Source organism: Mesoplodon bidens (genome assembly GCF_964165515.1).
Source record: "Mesoplodon bidens genome assembly, chromosome: 19".
NCBI classification, from domain to species: Eukaryota; Metazoa; Chordata; class Mammalia; order Artiodactyla; family Ziphiidae; genus Mesoplodon; species Mesoplodon bidens.
This window is the reverse complement of record NC_138179.1, coordinates 13502300-13517098: the sequence shown is the minus strand read 5'-3', so window position 1 is coordinate 13517098 and position 14799 is coordinate 13502300. Positions and strand designations below refer to the sequence as shown.

The 14799-nt window shown below is 35.7% G+C and overlaps 1 protein-coding gene across 5 annotated transcripts in view; it reads left to right on the top strand.

The window, feature by feature from the left end:
* The window catches only part of NF1 (neurofibromin 1), a 260760-nt gene that overhangs the window by 60139 nt on the left and 185822 nt on the right, over positions 1 to 14799 (top strand). For all 5 annotated transcript variants that reach the window (XR_014013948.1, XM_081218712.1, XM_081218713.1 and 2 more), the window contains exons 4-8: positions 4007 to 4197; positions 9377 to 9483; positions 13235 to 13302; positions 13547 to 13622; positions 14375 to 14532. Coding sequence is in view for 4 of the 5 variants with exons in the window: in XM_081218712.1 (XP_081074838.1) it covers positions 4007 to 4197; positions 9377 to 9483; positions 13235 to 13302; positions 13547 to 13622; positions 14375 to 14532 (600 nt within the window). In the remaining variant the exon portion in view is untranslated. The remainder of the gene's footprint in view (positions 1 to 4006; positions 4198 to 9376; positions 9484 to 13234; positions 13303 to 13546; positions 13623 to 14374; positions 14533 to 14799) is intronic.

Sequence of the window (14799 nt, the reverse complement as noted above, 5' to 3'; positions counted from 1 at the left end):
TTGAGAGTCCGCCTGCCGATGCAGGGGACGCGGGTTCGTGCCCCGGTCCGGGAGGATCCCACATGCCGCGGAGCGGCTGGGCCCGTGAGCCATGGCCGCTGGGCCTGTGCGTCCGGAGCCTGTGCTCCACAACGGGAGAGGCCACGGCAGTGAGAGGCCCACATACCGCAAAAAAAAAAAAAAAAAAAAAAAATTAAAACTATTACTGTTACTGTGATAGATTCTACCTTAAGAACACTTGTTATGTAAATATGAACATATAAAATAGATATGTGGAGGAGTAGTTGAGTACAAAACAACTGTTTCTCATGTTTCCTCTAAATAGTTATCTCAGAGTTTTCAACCATGCCTTACTTAGAAATTTTTCAAGAATATTTCTGGTTATTTATTTATTTGGCTGCGTCGGGTCTTAGTTGCAGCATGCGGGATCTTCGTTGCGGTATGCAGGATCTTTCGTTGCGGTGCGCGGGCTCTTCATTGCGGCGTGCGGCCTTCTCTAGTTGTTGCACACAGGCTTCTCTCTAGTTGTGGTGCGTGGGCTCCAGTGTGCGCGGTCTCAGTAGTTGCGGCGTGCAGGCTCAATACTTCGCGGTGCACGGGCTTAGTTGCCCCTCAGCATGTGGGATCTTAGTTCCCCGACCAGGGATTGAACCTGCGTCTCCTGCCTTGGAAGGTGGATTCTTAACCACTGGACCACCAGGGAAGTCCCCAAGAATGTTTCTGTTGTATAAAGCATAATGCTTCTATACTTCAGTAGCTTTAATTTTTCCTGGAAAATGGTAGGAGTTTACATAAATATATAAATTTAATACCTCCATTTTAAAGATGTCTATTCAATATGTATTGGGGTAACTTATTTCTTCTGAGATTATAATCTCTCTTCCTTTGACCCATCTTTTTCTTTCTTTTTTTTTTCTTTTTTTTGCGGTACACGGGCCTCTCACTGCTGCGGCCTCTCCCGTCGTGGAGCACAGGCTCCGGACGTGCAGGCCCAGCGGCCATGGCCGATGGGCCCAGCCGCTCCGCGGCATGCGGGACCCTCCCGGACCAGGGCACTAACCCGTGTCCCCTGCATCGGCAGGCGGACTCTCAACCACTGCACCACCAGGGAAGCCCCTTTATTCAGAATTGCTTCTCTCTTCCACGTATGTTGTAATTGTTCTTTATAGTAAAACTAGATGGGAAGCGACTTTGACATATGAGGACTGATCAGTTGAGAACAGAGAGAACAGTCAAAGTGTTTAAAGAAGGGGTAGCGTCGGGAGTTGGAAAAGGGGTAGGGTAGGGAATTGGAAAAAATAATTACATTCACACAATGATGTATCCTTAGGGAAGAGAAGTGTACTATTTAAGACTATAGGCCACAAAACCTAAGCATAATGTTTTAAATTCTTTTATTGACCCTTGTCCACATTCCAAAATTGTGCGACAGTGCTTATAAATTTTCTTCTTAAATTGAGGACGAGCTAGTTCTGCTTTAGCTTTGTGCTATGTATTAATTTGTGATGGGCTGTTCATTTGTAAAATAGAGTGAAAGAGCAAAAAAGCTGTTAAATAGGATGATGGAATTTTGAAGGTGGACAATGTTTCAACTTCTCTTGAATCAATTCTTTGTAGTGGTCTTATTACTTTGATTGTAGATGCCAATATATCAGTGACACCCATGTTTGAATGGGGGTAGGCTGGTTTATTGCCTCTTCAGTTCTACATCTTTTCTCCATTAACATTTATAATTGAGAGGTAGTGGTAAAGGTATTTTAGATAATGATCACTGATATCATTGACCCCTGTTTAATTTGATACTCTTTGGAGATAGCTTAATTGAAGCCCTACTAAGTGGGCATGGTACAGCTTTTATAATACATAAAATATATATTAGCTTGCTCTGCTCAATTGAAAATGTATAAAGTTTTAAATTAAATTTATAATTAAAAATAATACTATTCATATTATTGAACAGCTGTGTTTTTCTGGATTGCCTTCAATGACTTTATGGTTGTGTCCTGATTTTCCTTTTTACTTATTTATTTATTTTATTTTTTATTAATTTTTTTTTTTTTTTTTTTTTTTTTTTTTTTTTTTTTTTGCGGTAGGCGGGCCTCTCACTGTTGTGGCCTCTCCCCTTGCAGAGCACAGGCTCCGGATGCGCAGGCTCAGCAGCCATGGCTCACGGGCCTAGCCGCTCTGCGGCATGTGGGATCTTCCCAGACCGGGGCACGAACCCGTGTCCCCTGCATCGGCAGGCGGACTCTCAACCACTGTGCCACCAGGGAAGCCCAAAAAAAATTTTTTTACAGTAGGTCCTTGTTGGTTATTGGTTTTCCTTTTTAGATCAAAGTAAGTTGAGACAGTTTAAGAACTGAGCCCTATAGTACATATTTATCATATTAGTAGTTGAACTAGCTAAATGAAAGTGAACAAATACTTATCAATATCATGATTAAAAACCAAAATTTTATGAGTAAAATTTTGTAGAATTTGAGGAATCTTAAGTATTTTTGATCCTGTGTATATGACCATTATTCAAAAGATTGAACACTTCTGTAATTTTTATTTGTATATTAATTGGAGTTGGTTTCAACACCTGTATTGTCTGGTTAGCCTATAAATAAGAAAGAGCATTGTAACTCAAATTTTGCAGGTTTTTGTGATATCTGTTTATTTACTGTCCAAATATTTCAATGTATTTGCATCTGAAAGCTTTTGGAATGCAATTACAGATTTGATCATAGCACACTTACAAAAATTTGTTCTTTGTCATCATGCTTGGTATTATCAAAATTGTCATTCATATAAGGATACTAAAGCCGTTAGGTAAAATACTGATGTGGGACAGTCTATTTTCAACTAAGGGTAGCTTATCCATTGGCTGTTTTTGTTAATTGTAGAGATTTATTTTACAAAGTAGAAACCTCAGTGTTAACACCAAAGTTATCAAAGTTGGTGTCATTAACAGAGAGACCACCTGGCATTATGTACTTCTGATGTGATGTAATACAAACTGTAGTGAATTCTACCTAGTGTTTAACTTGAATCTAATCAGACTGTTATATTTAGATTCCAGCTTAACAGAAAATATAACAACTAGAAGAACAAGTTTCACCACTAAGACATAATCAGATCAATAATATACAACATTTTGTAAGGCAACTGGTCTAGTTTCTTAAAAAAAGTCAATGTTATGGAAAATAAAAATGATCTATATGGTGTGTGAGGGGGAAATAGTTTTAGGATAAAGAGACTAAAGGAATGTTACAATCATGCTGCTATCTGTGAACCTTTTTTGGATCCTGGTTGAATAAAACAAGAACAGCTATGAAAGACATTTACGGGGCAGTTGGGGAAATTTGGATACGGTTTGGGTATTAGCTGATCTAAGGGAATTTTTTATTTCTCCTTGGTGTGATGATTGCATTGAAGTTATATTGGAGAATTTTCTTATACTTTAGAGATGCCGAAGTAAGTTAGTAGTGAAGTAATGACGTTTGTAATTTACTTTGAAATGGTTAAACCAAAACAAAATTATTTGTAATAAGTAATATCTATCTGTTTTGGTCAGTCTGCACAAAGGTAGATGTGATTGCTCACCCAGGAATTAATTTGGATGTTGAGACAGATGATACAGTGCACTCCCCAGTGAATATGAATAAAGTTTATTTAGGACTCACAATAAGCTAGGGATTCCCAGGAAGGGAAGGGCTTATGTGGGGATTTGATGAACAGGGGAACAAGCAGAAATTGGGGTGCTGAGGAGGATGGATGGGGGTACCTGGACTTTTCTTGTGATTAAGAAGTGAAAGATGGAACCACCCTCTTTATTAAACTAATTGTAGATAGATAAAGCAAACATGGTGAAATATTAACAATTGTTGAATCTAGGTGATGAGTATATGGGTGTTCGTTATTCTGTTTCTTCTCTTATGTATATTTGAAATTTTCCATAATAGAAAATATTTACAGGTAAGTTTAAGAAAGTTTTAGAATTATGTGATTATTTCTATTTTAGCAACCAAAGGACACGATGAGGTTAGATGAAACAATGCTGGTCAAACAGTTGCTGCCAGAAATCTGCCATTTTCTTCACACTTGTCGTGAGGGAAACCAACATGCAGCTGAACTTCGGAATTCTGCCTCTGGGGTTTTATTTTCTCTCAGCTGCAACAACTTCAATGCAGTCTTTAGTCGAATTTCTACCAGGTTAGTGTGTAAATTTACATAGGAATATTGTAAGTAATATAAAATTTGTCTACAGAAAAGTAAAAAGTTGACAGAAATGAGTTTAACCTGTGGGCTTCTGTTGAAATTTTATACATTGATTTCTTAGAAATTTTTATTTTGTAATGTGTTATTGGTGGGTACAGTTAAATGTGAGTACTATGATAAACTTGAAAGTCTAAGTTTTAGGAAAAAATGTCACCCATGACTGGGCTTTTTTTTTTTTTTTTTTTTTAAATACTATTGATAGGTATAAATTTTGGGTTTGGCTTTTTAACATATTATTCCTTGTAATGAAATTAGTCAATCAGAATAATTGATGAGTAGTCAGAATTCTAATGATCTTAACGCTCTGATCCTTATCACAAGCTCCTAAGTTATCAAAAAACAAAACAAAACAAAACACCAAACCAGCAGTGTGGAAGCAAAAGGAAATGAGTAATTTTAGAAAGTGAACTGTATTTTAAGTATATGAACTGTGAAATCTCCCATTTGTTGAGCATTTACAGCATGTGCTATGCTGTTGGATCTTCACAGTATCCCTGAAATGTAGGTGACACCCCATTTTATAGGTAAGCAAACTAATACTAAAGAAGTTATCAAGGTGCTGTGCCAAGTAACAGAGGACCCAAAACTATGAAGTCCGGCTGGCTTCAGAGTCTGTCCATTTTATTGTGCCTGGCTGCTTCCTGGTACCGCTATGTTAGCCACATTTTTTTTTTTTTTTGTGGTATGCAGGCCTCTCACTGTTGTGGCCTCTCCCGTTGTGGAGCACAGGCTCCGGACGCGCAGGCCCCGGACGCGCAGGCCCAGCGGCCATGGCTCATGGGCCCAGCTGCTCTGCGGCATGTGGGATCTTCCCAGACCGGGGCACGAACCCGTCTCCCCTGCATCGGCAGGCGGACTCTCAACTACTGCACCACCAGGGAAGCCCGTTAGCCGCATTTTGATGAAATCCTTTTTATAATATCCACTGCTGTGCTTTAAAATTGTATGATAAGTATAATTTAAGCTTTTATTGATGCTTAGAAATCATCGTGTGATCATTCATTGTGATAATGCTAGAGATGGAGAAATGGGTATAGAACTGTAGCTGATGGTAGCAGGTAACTCTGGATCTTAATTTCATGCAGGCGATTTGCCTTTCTCATGCAAGTAGAGTCAAATGGGTCCCTAATTAAGACCAAGTAGGAAGTATAACGTAAATCACCTAGTGATTCAGTGGATCAAAGACTAGCGCAGTCCTTTGCTTAATGGCACCTGCATCTTTGATTTGTCTGTGTTGTGTGAGCAGTGGATGTCCATCAGCTTAGTTCATTCTTATGTTGTTTTCCAACAGATGTGAATGAGAACATACATCATAGTTTGAGAATTTGTGCTGTGGTTTTTAGGCGGAACTGGCTAGCTTCAAAATCCTGCAGTCTTTTTAATAAAAAATGGCATTTCTTTGATCGTGATGCTGGGCAACAGTATTCTTCCAACCTCTCATCAGAATTGTGGTGCAAAGAAAATTAAAATTTTATCTAATGTTATAATACGACTGATAGTGTAGGGTAATGGTTATACAATAGAACAATGTCTTCATGAAATCCCTTGAGTGTGTTAGCATCTCATACTCTGAGTAAATAGTACACTGGTTGAAGCAGTGAGGTAGCAAACACCTAGGTAATAGGATGCGTTAAAATGATAAAAAACCAAACCAAACCCCTTCTTTGTTTAGGTGACTACTAGACCAGTCTTACTGTTTGAAATAACCTTACACTGAAGGTAGAAAATGATCAAAAGGGTAAAATGTTTTTTAGTCTATCCAAACATGAATTGCTTTAATAAAACACAGCAAATATGCCACCTCTGAAAACTCTTAAAAATCTTCTAGTCACCAAAGGTTTTATTTTGCAGCATTGGCACGTGTAAAAATAGACAACTTTTGGGTATTTCCTGAATCTAGTTCACTGTTTGCAGAGTAGAAGTTAAATGTCTCCAGAATAAGCCAGTTTCTTTAGCTTTCAGGGGAAGACTGCTCAGAAATGGGATCTATGAAATTCATGTTTCAGACAACTACATGTGCTGTTTCATTTAGCTGGTGCCAGAAATAGGAGCTGATCTTATTAGAGGGTCACTTACCTAAAAGACCATTATGATGATTTAATTTAGATGGGGTTATCCTGCGACACTGCTGTCGTAGCATTAGGTGACAAAATATGCAAGGAACTGGAGTGGCAGTGCTTTCTGAAGATTGATTTTATACTTCGTATGTACTAGATGAATCAGTATCATGAAAATTTGTTGTGCTTGGCCGTTTTACCTGTCTGTGGATGTTTCTCTTTTAGGATTAACATTAGCTTTTGATATTTCTGTCCTTTGCTTTTCTTTAAGGGAATAATATGAGTTACAGATCATAAGATAACTTTTTTATTCTGCTGAAGTATACCATGTTCTGTGGCTCATAGTACTCTTTTATGTAAAGCATTAGCTGCTTTTTCCACAGAATTATTATACAATGCACTGGATCTAATTGTTTTGTAGTTGGAGGGTCCTGAAAAATATCTAATTTGACATATACCAGAAGCAGAAGACTCAATGACTTTGAAAGTTCTATTTGATTCTTTTACAAATCTGCTGTTTTTTAAAAATGGTTTCTTGTTGTTTTTAATAGTTTAAAATTTCTTCTTCTAATTCTGTCTAATTATTTAAAACATACTTATTATATATTCTCTTTAAGATTGTTAAATAATCTCATTTGTTTGTGTGTGCCAACTGTCATTCACAGTGAATTTTTTCTCTCTGTTTTGTAAGCTTTGATTGCAAATTTATCTTTAGTGCAGTTATTTTCTTTGGGAATCTCTTGTAGCCTGGGACTGTGGGAGTATCCTAGTGATGGTTTTGCATTTGCTTTTGCCAAGTGCCCAGTTCTGGACCTATATTTTTGTTAATTTCTCAGCCCCAGATTGTATGGGTTGTACAAATGTGGGCCTCCAACCCTTGTAAGGTGACAGCCCTGGGTGATTTTTTTCCCCTACCCAAAGCTTAGGCAGAGCAGACAGGCTTCTTGTGCTGGTAATAGATTTTTCTCCCTTCCCTCTCTTTTCTCTATGTCTCTGTCTCTCTTTCAGTGTCTCTTTCTTTTTTTAAGGAAGTGCATAGCTCTTTCTAGCCGTGTTTTATGCAGGCCTCTGGCTCTACTCTCTGCATTATGAGGGTACAGGACTTTGTATCCAGTCCCGTGTGGATGTTTTTAGCCCCAGACCCCTAGGTTAAGGAGAGAAAAAAAATCTAACTGACTCTCACCCTTCTTTTGTTGGCTAGATCATGCCTTCAGAACCATCTCTGGTTTTCAGTTTCCTTTCCATTTCTGGACTTGGGTGGGTACTTAGTGTTTGTTTTGCTTTATTTCTATACATTTAAAATATCTTTTTGTTGTTGTTCAGTTTACCTAGTTTTTCTAGATGTTTTAGTGATAGGTTTTCCACTTCATTTCTTTTGCCCAGACTACCCTTTATTTGATTTCTCTGCCTTATAAATTCACAAAATGTTCCTTCCTTGTGGTAAAAACTGGACTATAAAAGGAATTAGGGCCTCCCTGGTGGCGCAGTGGTTGAGAGTCCGCCTGCCGATGCAGGGGATACGGGTTCGTGCCCCGGTCTGGGAGGATCCCATATGCCGCGGAGCGGCTGGGCCCGTGAGCCATGGCCGCTGGGCCTGCGCATCCGGAGCCTGTGCTCCGCAACGGGAGAGGCCACAACAGTGAGAGGCCCGCATACCGCAAAAAAAAAAAAAAAAAAAAAAAAAAGGAATTAAACTTTTCTTCCATTTCTCACAAACAACCACAAGAGTTAGCTTTTCAAAAGTTGGTGTTGCTGATTTATTAAGTTGTGTTTCCTAAGGAGTCATATTCCATATTTTTAGGCTCTTTGCAGCAGCTGTGGAGTTTGTAGCATGTAAATCAGTTTTGAGGACCTTCTCATTCCCAGTGTGAACTGCTAAGCTTTTCTCACCCTGATGATAAGAAGAACATTAGTGTAAGTGCTTAGAATAATTTTAATGTTAGCTATACATCTATGGGCTAAAGTGAGTGAAAGAGGAATTTGAGAAGGAAGAAATAGCATTGATTTCATTTTTAGCAACTGAAGGTTTAGTGTGATGATTAATGTCAATTTTAAATTATACTGAAATGGTTATACTTTGAGCTAATATTTTGAATAAGGTCATGTACTATTTGTGCTTTTTCACACATCTCTTTCTGCATTTATGAAAATTAGTAATTTCATTCTATTGCTTACATTTTTGATATCTGTTAATTGAAATAAGCAAGCTTCATTAGGAAGCACACAACAATAGATTAGCAGTACCAACTTTTGAAAAGCTGACCTCTGTGGTTGTTAGTGAAAAAAAGGAAGAAAACTTTAACCTCTTTTATTTATTAGGCTTAAGTGAATTTCTTAGCAGTTTAAACATCTATATTTTTGTTAAGTGCTAAATTTTTCTACGTTTTTGGTAACTTCATATTTAATAAGAGGGAAATTTGGGGTTTGGAAAGATTTTTGTCATTACAAGCTTAAGTTCTGTGAGAGAGGGACACTAATTAAATAATCACGTAAGCACACGTACAGACTGAAAAGCGCAGTGAATAAAGGCTTACTTATTTTTTTTAATACAAAGTAAATGTATCCTGTGAATGTAGATAAAATGTCATTCATGTCTCTGAAGTCTAGTTGATGTGAATAGAGGTTAATAAAATTTATCTTTTTTTAACTTATAATTTGAAATTTGAATTTTATATTATAGAAAAAATTTTAAAATACACACAGCAGAGAGAAAGTATTTCAAATATCCAAGTATCTCTTACTGTGCTTCAGCAGTTATCGGCATGCTCTGATCTTTTTTTTTTAATAAAAATTCTGTATATTAAATTCTGTATATTGTACAACATGGTAATTTGATGTACATTGTGAAGTTTACTGGATTATCACAGTTTCTTTTGTCACAGCCCCTGAATTAGTTATGTTCTTTAGATTTTCATTAAAAAATTTATTCTCTTATTTTTATATGTGTATTTTCTCTTATAAACTCATCATTAGGGTGAGAAGAGTCTGTTGAATTCAGAATTTTGGACTATCCTAAGACTTCAGTTGATAAATTATTTTTGGTTTTTACTTTTCAGGTTACAGGAATTGACTGTTTGTTCAGAAGACAATGTTGATGTTCATGATATAGAATTGTTACAGTATATCAATGTGGATTGTGCAAAATTAAAACGACTCCTGAAGGGTAAGTTTAAATATATGATATATCTGAAATTAATCACTGTGGGTGAAAAACCAGTGTGTTGAATGTACTAATTATACAAATTGTGTTGAGCTAGAACATCAAAGTGGATTTTATAGTGCAAATGTCCTTGAGAAATGGACAGTAATACATTATGGTTCAGTAGCGAAAATAAGTATCTTAAGTCTTGGCAATGGAAAGTTTTGTTCAACTACAATTTTTGCTTTTAATAAAGAGAATGTGAGGATGCTGTTATTTAATTTTTCTAGACTTTCACCTCTTGAGGGTAGCTAGTAGGTTATAGAAGTTATTTGTGTAGCTATTGGTAGTGCTAAAAGCAGATAGCTTAGCAGGATATAAAAGTTTCATTGCAGATGGAACCAGAAGATTGTGCTCTTACTATGAGAGGAGAAATTGAGTCAGGAATCTCATTTCTGACATTCTGTTTTCATTTCTGTTATTGACTTACTGACTTTATAGCATTACAAAGTCTTTTACTCTTTCAGTGCTTAGTTTTGCTTCCTTGTAGAACATGTCAATAGTAGTCACACATGGGAATGTTATAATGCCTAAAATGTGTGTTTTTAAAGCTTTGGAAAGTGCTTTCTTTGATTATGTTGATTGAAATAAACTATCAGAAGGAAATGAGAGAATTTTTGTGGTAAGCAGGAATGTGTTAATATAAATCAAATATCATTCAGTATTATTAATAAACTGAATGGTAATATTTAGAGATTTAATCTTTGTATAATGTTTAAGAAATGTAAGTGGAGTTTTGTAATTTTTTTTTATAACTGTTCAGTGACATTTGGGAAATCTAGTCCAGGGTGCCTATGGATTTTGTTTGTTTGTTTAAAGATCAGTTTTCTTAGAAATGTTTAATCAATAATAATTAATTGAGATGGTTCTCCATGCATGAATGAGAGAAACTAAGTGTGTGGATAAATTACTTTCTTTTTATTGTGGTAAGTTATCACCATTGAATGAAGCTTCCTTATGATCATAAATTTAGAGTTTATGCTGATAAATGTGAAATATAAAGCTAATATTAAATAGACCAGCAAAAGATGGTTCTACATGATAATGGTGAAAGGAATGGAAACTTCCTGTAATATGGAATAGTAAAAGTAGTGATGTGTTTTAAATTCGATTCAGCAGCTTTTGTTGGGAAACTGTATGTAAGGAACCATGCTAAGTGCCGGGCTTACAAAGATTAATAAAGTATTGAATCTCTCCCTTTGGAGCTCCTGGCCTGGTTTATGAGACAAATATATTATCAGATTATTTGCAAAGCAGTGTGGCAAAGCTAAATAGAGTGAGCATAAAGTGAGAGAATAAGTATCTATGGGTTTGGGGGTGGGAGATGTTAAGAGGAAAAGAGCAAGATATAGAGAGGTACAAGAGTAGGTCAGATCATATTAATAAAAACATAGTAGCATTTGTTGCATTTTCAGTATGTGCCAGATGTCACGCTATGCTCTTCACATGCTTTTTCTCATCAATACAGTAACCCTGTGAAACAGGGTTGATGATAATATTATCATCAATAATAATATCATCAATAATAATATTATCATCCCCTATATTGATGAGGAAACTGAGGCTTAAGTAACACTTACAAGGTCATACAGCTATTGAGTGGCAGGGTCACATCTGTCTGTCTCTAGAACCAAAGTACCTAACTGCTGTACTGTTTTGCTTATGGGTTATTAGGCTTTATTTTAGTGGCCATGGGAAGTGATGCAGAGGCTTTTGGGTGGAAATTACCTTGATCAGTATTTTATTTTAGATATGCCACTTTGCTTGAAATTTTCAGGATGATTTGATAAAAAGTTACATGAACTTCTGGGACTTGGTTGTATAGTAACGTGAGGTAGAAATAAGGATAGTGGAGATCTGGATGGAATGGGGTAGGGCGGAGACCAATTTGTTATGGTATTTAGGAAGTAGAATACATTGCATAGCTTTTGGTGATTAATTTAGGTATGTGATGTTAAAGGGAAGTATCACCAAATGTTACAGAGCAAGCTGGTTAAAGCAGAGAAGAAGGTGGCCAGGGAAACGATAAATTCAGTTTTAGATCTATTGAGTTTGAGGTATTGGTAGGGTATCCAGTCAGAAACTTGTAGAACTGGAGTTCTACAAGTATATATAAAATATTTATACATTGGAATTGAGAATAGACTACTGTGTATAACACATTTAAAGTGTCATAAAGGTAAAGTTGATGAATATAGGAAGGCAAAAAGACTCAAGTGCACTGTAAAGTGTAATGCTATTGTTTGGAAGTCAAAGGAGAGCAAGAGCAAAGAAGGTTGGAAGGGTATGTTTTAAAACTAACTTGGAGAGCAAGTTGCTCACTTCCAAGTCCAGGGAAATAAGTGACTTTTAAAGGATTATTTAGACAATTTTATAACTTGTAGACTCATCTCTATCTTATAAAGATATTTGTGTAATTGTAATAAGTACCTGCATCCCTTCATTAAAAGTCCATATGGGGAGTTCTCTGCCAAGAGACTGTTACCAGTAATATAGTTTATAGAAGAGTCATCTTTTCCAGATATAAATCTTTTTATAAATGTGGACAATACATTTATAGAAGAGGAAATTAAAATATCTAATATATTTATATGGCAAAATGTTTAGTCTTATTTTAAAAATGCATTCTACTGCTTTGAACAATCAAATTAGTAGAATAAAAGAAATGAACACATTTAATGATGGCAAGGATGTGATAAGGGCACTTTCATATTCTTCTTGGTGGGAGTGGCCTTTGGCCTAACCCTTCTGAAAATCAGGTTGGCAATATTTATCAAGAGCCTTAAAAATATTCATCTCTTTGGACAGTTCTTTTTCTAGGTATTTATGTGCCTTAAAGAAATAATCGGAATGTGGAAAAGACTTGGATATAAAAGTATTAATGTTACTTATAATAGTGCAGTATTAGAAATAAATATGCAACAATTGGAAAATATTTCAATAACCAGTGACTTAATACAGTGACTTAAATATCCCGAAAGACATCAAAGCATACTGAAAAGACTATGGCTTTGAAGCCCAATTCAATCATTTATTAGATCTGTAACCTCAGAAACACAGTTGGCTCATCTGTAATACCTGAAAGCATTAAGATTTTGAAAGAATTAAATATATTAGATTGAAAATACCTGGCATGTTGTAATTGTTCAAGTAATATTATTATTGTAATAGAGCCATCAAATATATGTGTGAGGAATTTTTAATGATATGGAAAAAGTTGGGGATATGATGTGAAATGTTAAGAATAGGTTTGATATGAACAGGTTTTGTTCAGTTATGGTAAATGTATTTGTCTTATACATGCATAGGAAAAGGGAAGGGAGAAAATTCACTGAACTGTTAACTGTGATCGTCTCCAAATGGTAGAATCATAGATAATGTTTTAAATTTCCCTTAGATTGCTGTGTATTTTTTGAATTTTCTACAATGACCGTATATTTTATCCATTTTTTTAAAATGTAGTTATTATTAGAAACAAAACAAAGGAAAAAATTCACAACAACCTTTGAAGTTCAAGGTTCAGTTTGGTCTTTAGTGGACATAACCAGTGAAGTTTTGGCTTATACTAATTATCTTTACCTTTACATTGCTTAAATAATACTGGAACAAAAGTTTGTATATAAAAGGAAAGTTATTTTTACCAGTAGCTCTGAATTGTATTTGTGTTAACTAATTAAACTAGAGTTAATTGTAAAACTTTTTTTTTTTTCTCCAGAAACAGCATTTAAATTTAAAGCCCTAAAGAAAGTTGCACAATTAGCGGTTATAAATAGCCTGGAAAAAGTAAGTAATAACCTCTTTGATATTAAAGTTTTGTTAATTTTTGGTTATAAGTGTTGCTGTCTTCAGGATTTTGAATCAAGGAGTTATGACTTGAGTGATAATTTCACATTAATTTTTAGGAAGACTGCACTGCAATATTCTTCCGAAGGAAATTAGAATTTTGTGATATAATTGGAGGCATATGTTATTTTATTTACTATATTAAGAAAATATGACATAAAAACATATGTTTTGTTATTTGTAGGCATTTTGGAACTGGGTAGAAAATTATCCAGATGAATTTACAAAGTTATACCAGATTCCACAGACTGATATGGCTGGTAAGGATAAGATTGGTTTTTGTTTGTTTGTTTGTTTTTGTCTTTTAAACTCTTACTTATGAGGTAAAAACCTATCATTTTCAAAGTTATTTTGTTATTATGGTGCTTTTAATCTTTTCAACTTATGTCAAATAGGAAGTATTATTTTTTTCTTATATTTCTAAATTAGCCTCAACCTTTTTCCTTTGAGCAAATGGATAAGGAAGTTTGAAATGAAGCTCTGATCTTTAATTAGAGTTGTAGATTGGATACTGGTGGCTCTTTGGTGTAGTGAAGCACCTTTTTTCTGTGTGTGCTCTGAGGCTTTAGTTTGTATTTAGAGAGATGTGTGTAAAGTAGGAATATCCCCACTTGGAATTCTCAAGACACAACTGCAAGAAGGAGAATAGACCCCTGGAGAGCTTTGGTAATTCCCTTTGAGAAGCTATTCAGTCTTCGTTTCTTGGATACATCACACTTTGCATAAGGCCCTGCACATTGAGACTAAATACAAGTCTGGCCATTCTAAAATTTGGACTTCTCTAGGATGGATCAAGATAGCTGTTCTAATACATAGACAATATAACCTCTTCTAATACACAGACCATATAACATTGCTTGAATTGAATGAATTTGCTGAGTTAAGTGAACTTCCAAGTTTATCTTTTAAAAATGTGGCCTTTGGGTTTTTGGATAGCACCAGCTTTTAATTTAATGCCAGAGATTTTCTTCTCATCTAATTATATCATTTAATATTTATATTTTTCACATAGAGTGTGCAGAAAAACTCTTTGACCTAGTGGATGGTTTTGCTGAAAGCACCAAACGTAAAGCAGCAGTTTGGCCACTACAAATCATTCTCCTTATCTTGTGTCCAGAAATAATCCAGGATATTTCCAAGGATGTGGTTGATGAAAACAACATGAATAAGGTGAGGAGGGCAAAGTTGTTTCCATCATGTCCAGATGTGAAGCAGTTGTTTTTGTTTTTTTTTAATTTGGCCACACCGTGCGGCTTGCAGGATCTTAGTTCCCCGACCAGGGATCGAATCCAGGCCCAGCAGTGAAAGCACCGAGTCCTAACCACTGGACCGCCAGGGAATTCCCATGAAGCAATTTATTTTACTCAAGGTGTATATTACTTTAAGCTTAGCATTCTGTAAGCATGATATTCCAGGTGACCATTTCTAGTTGCATCA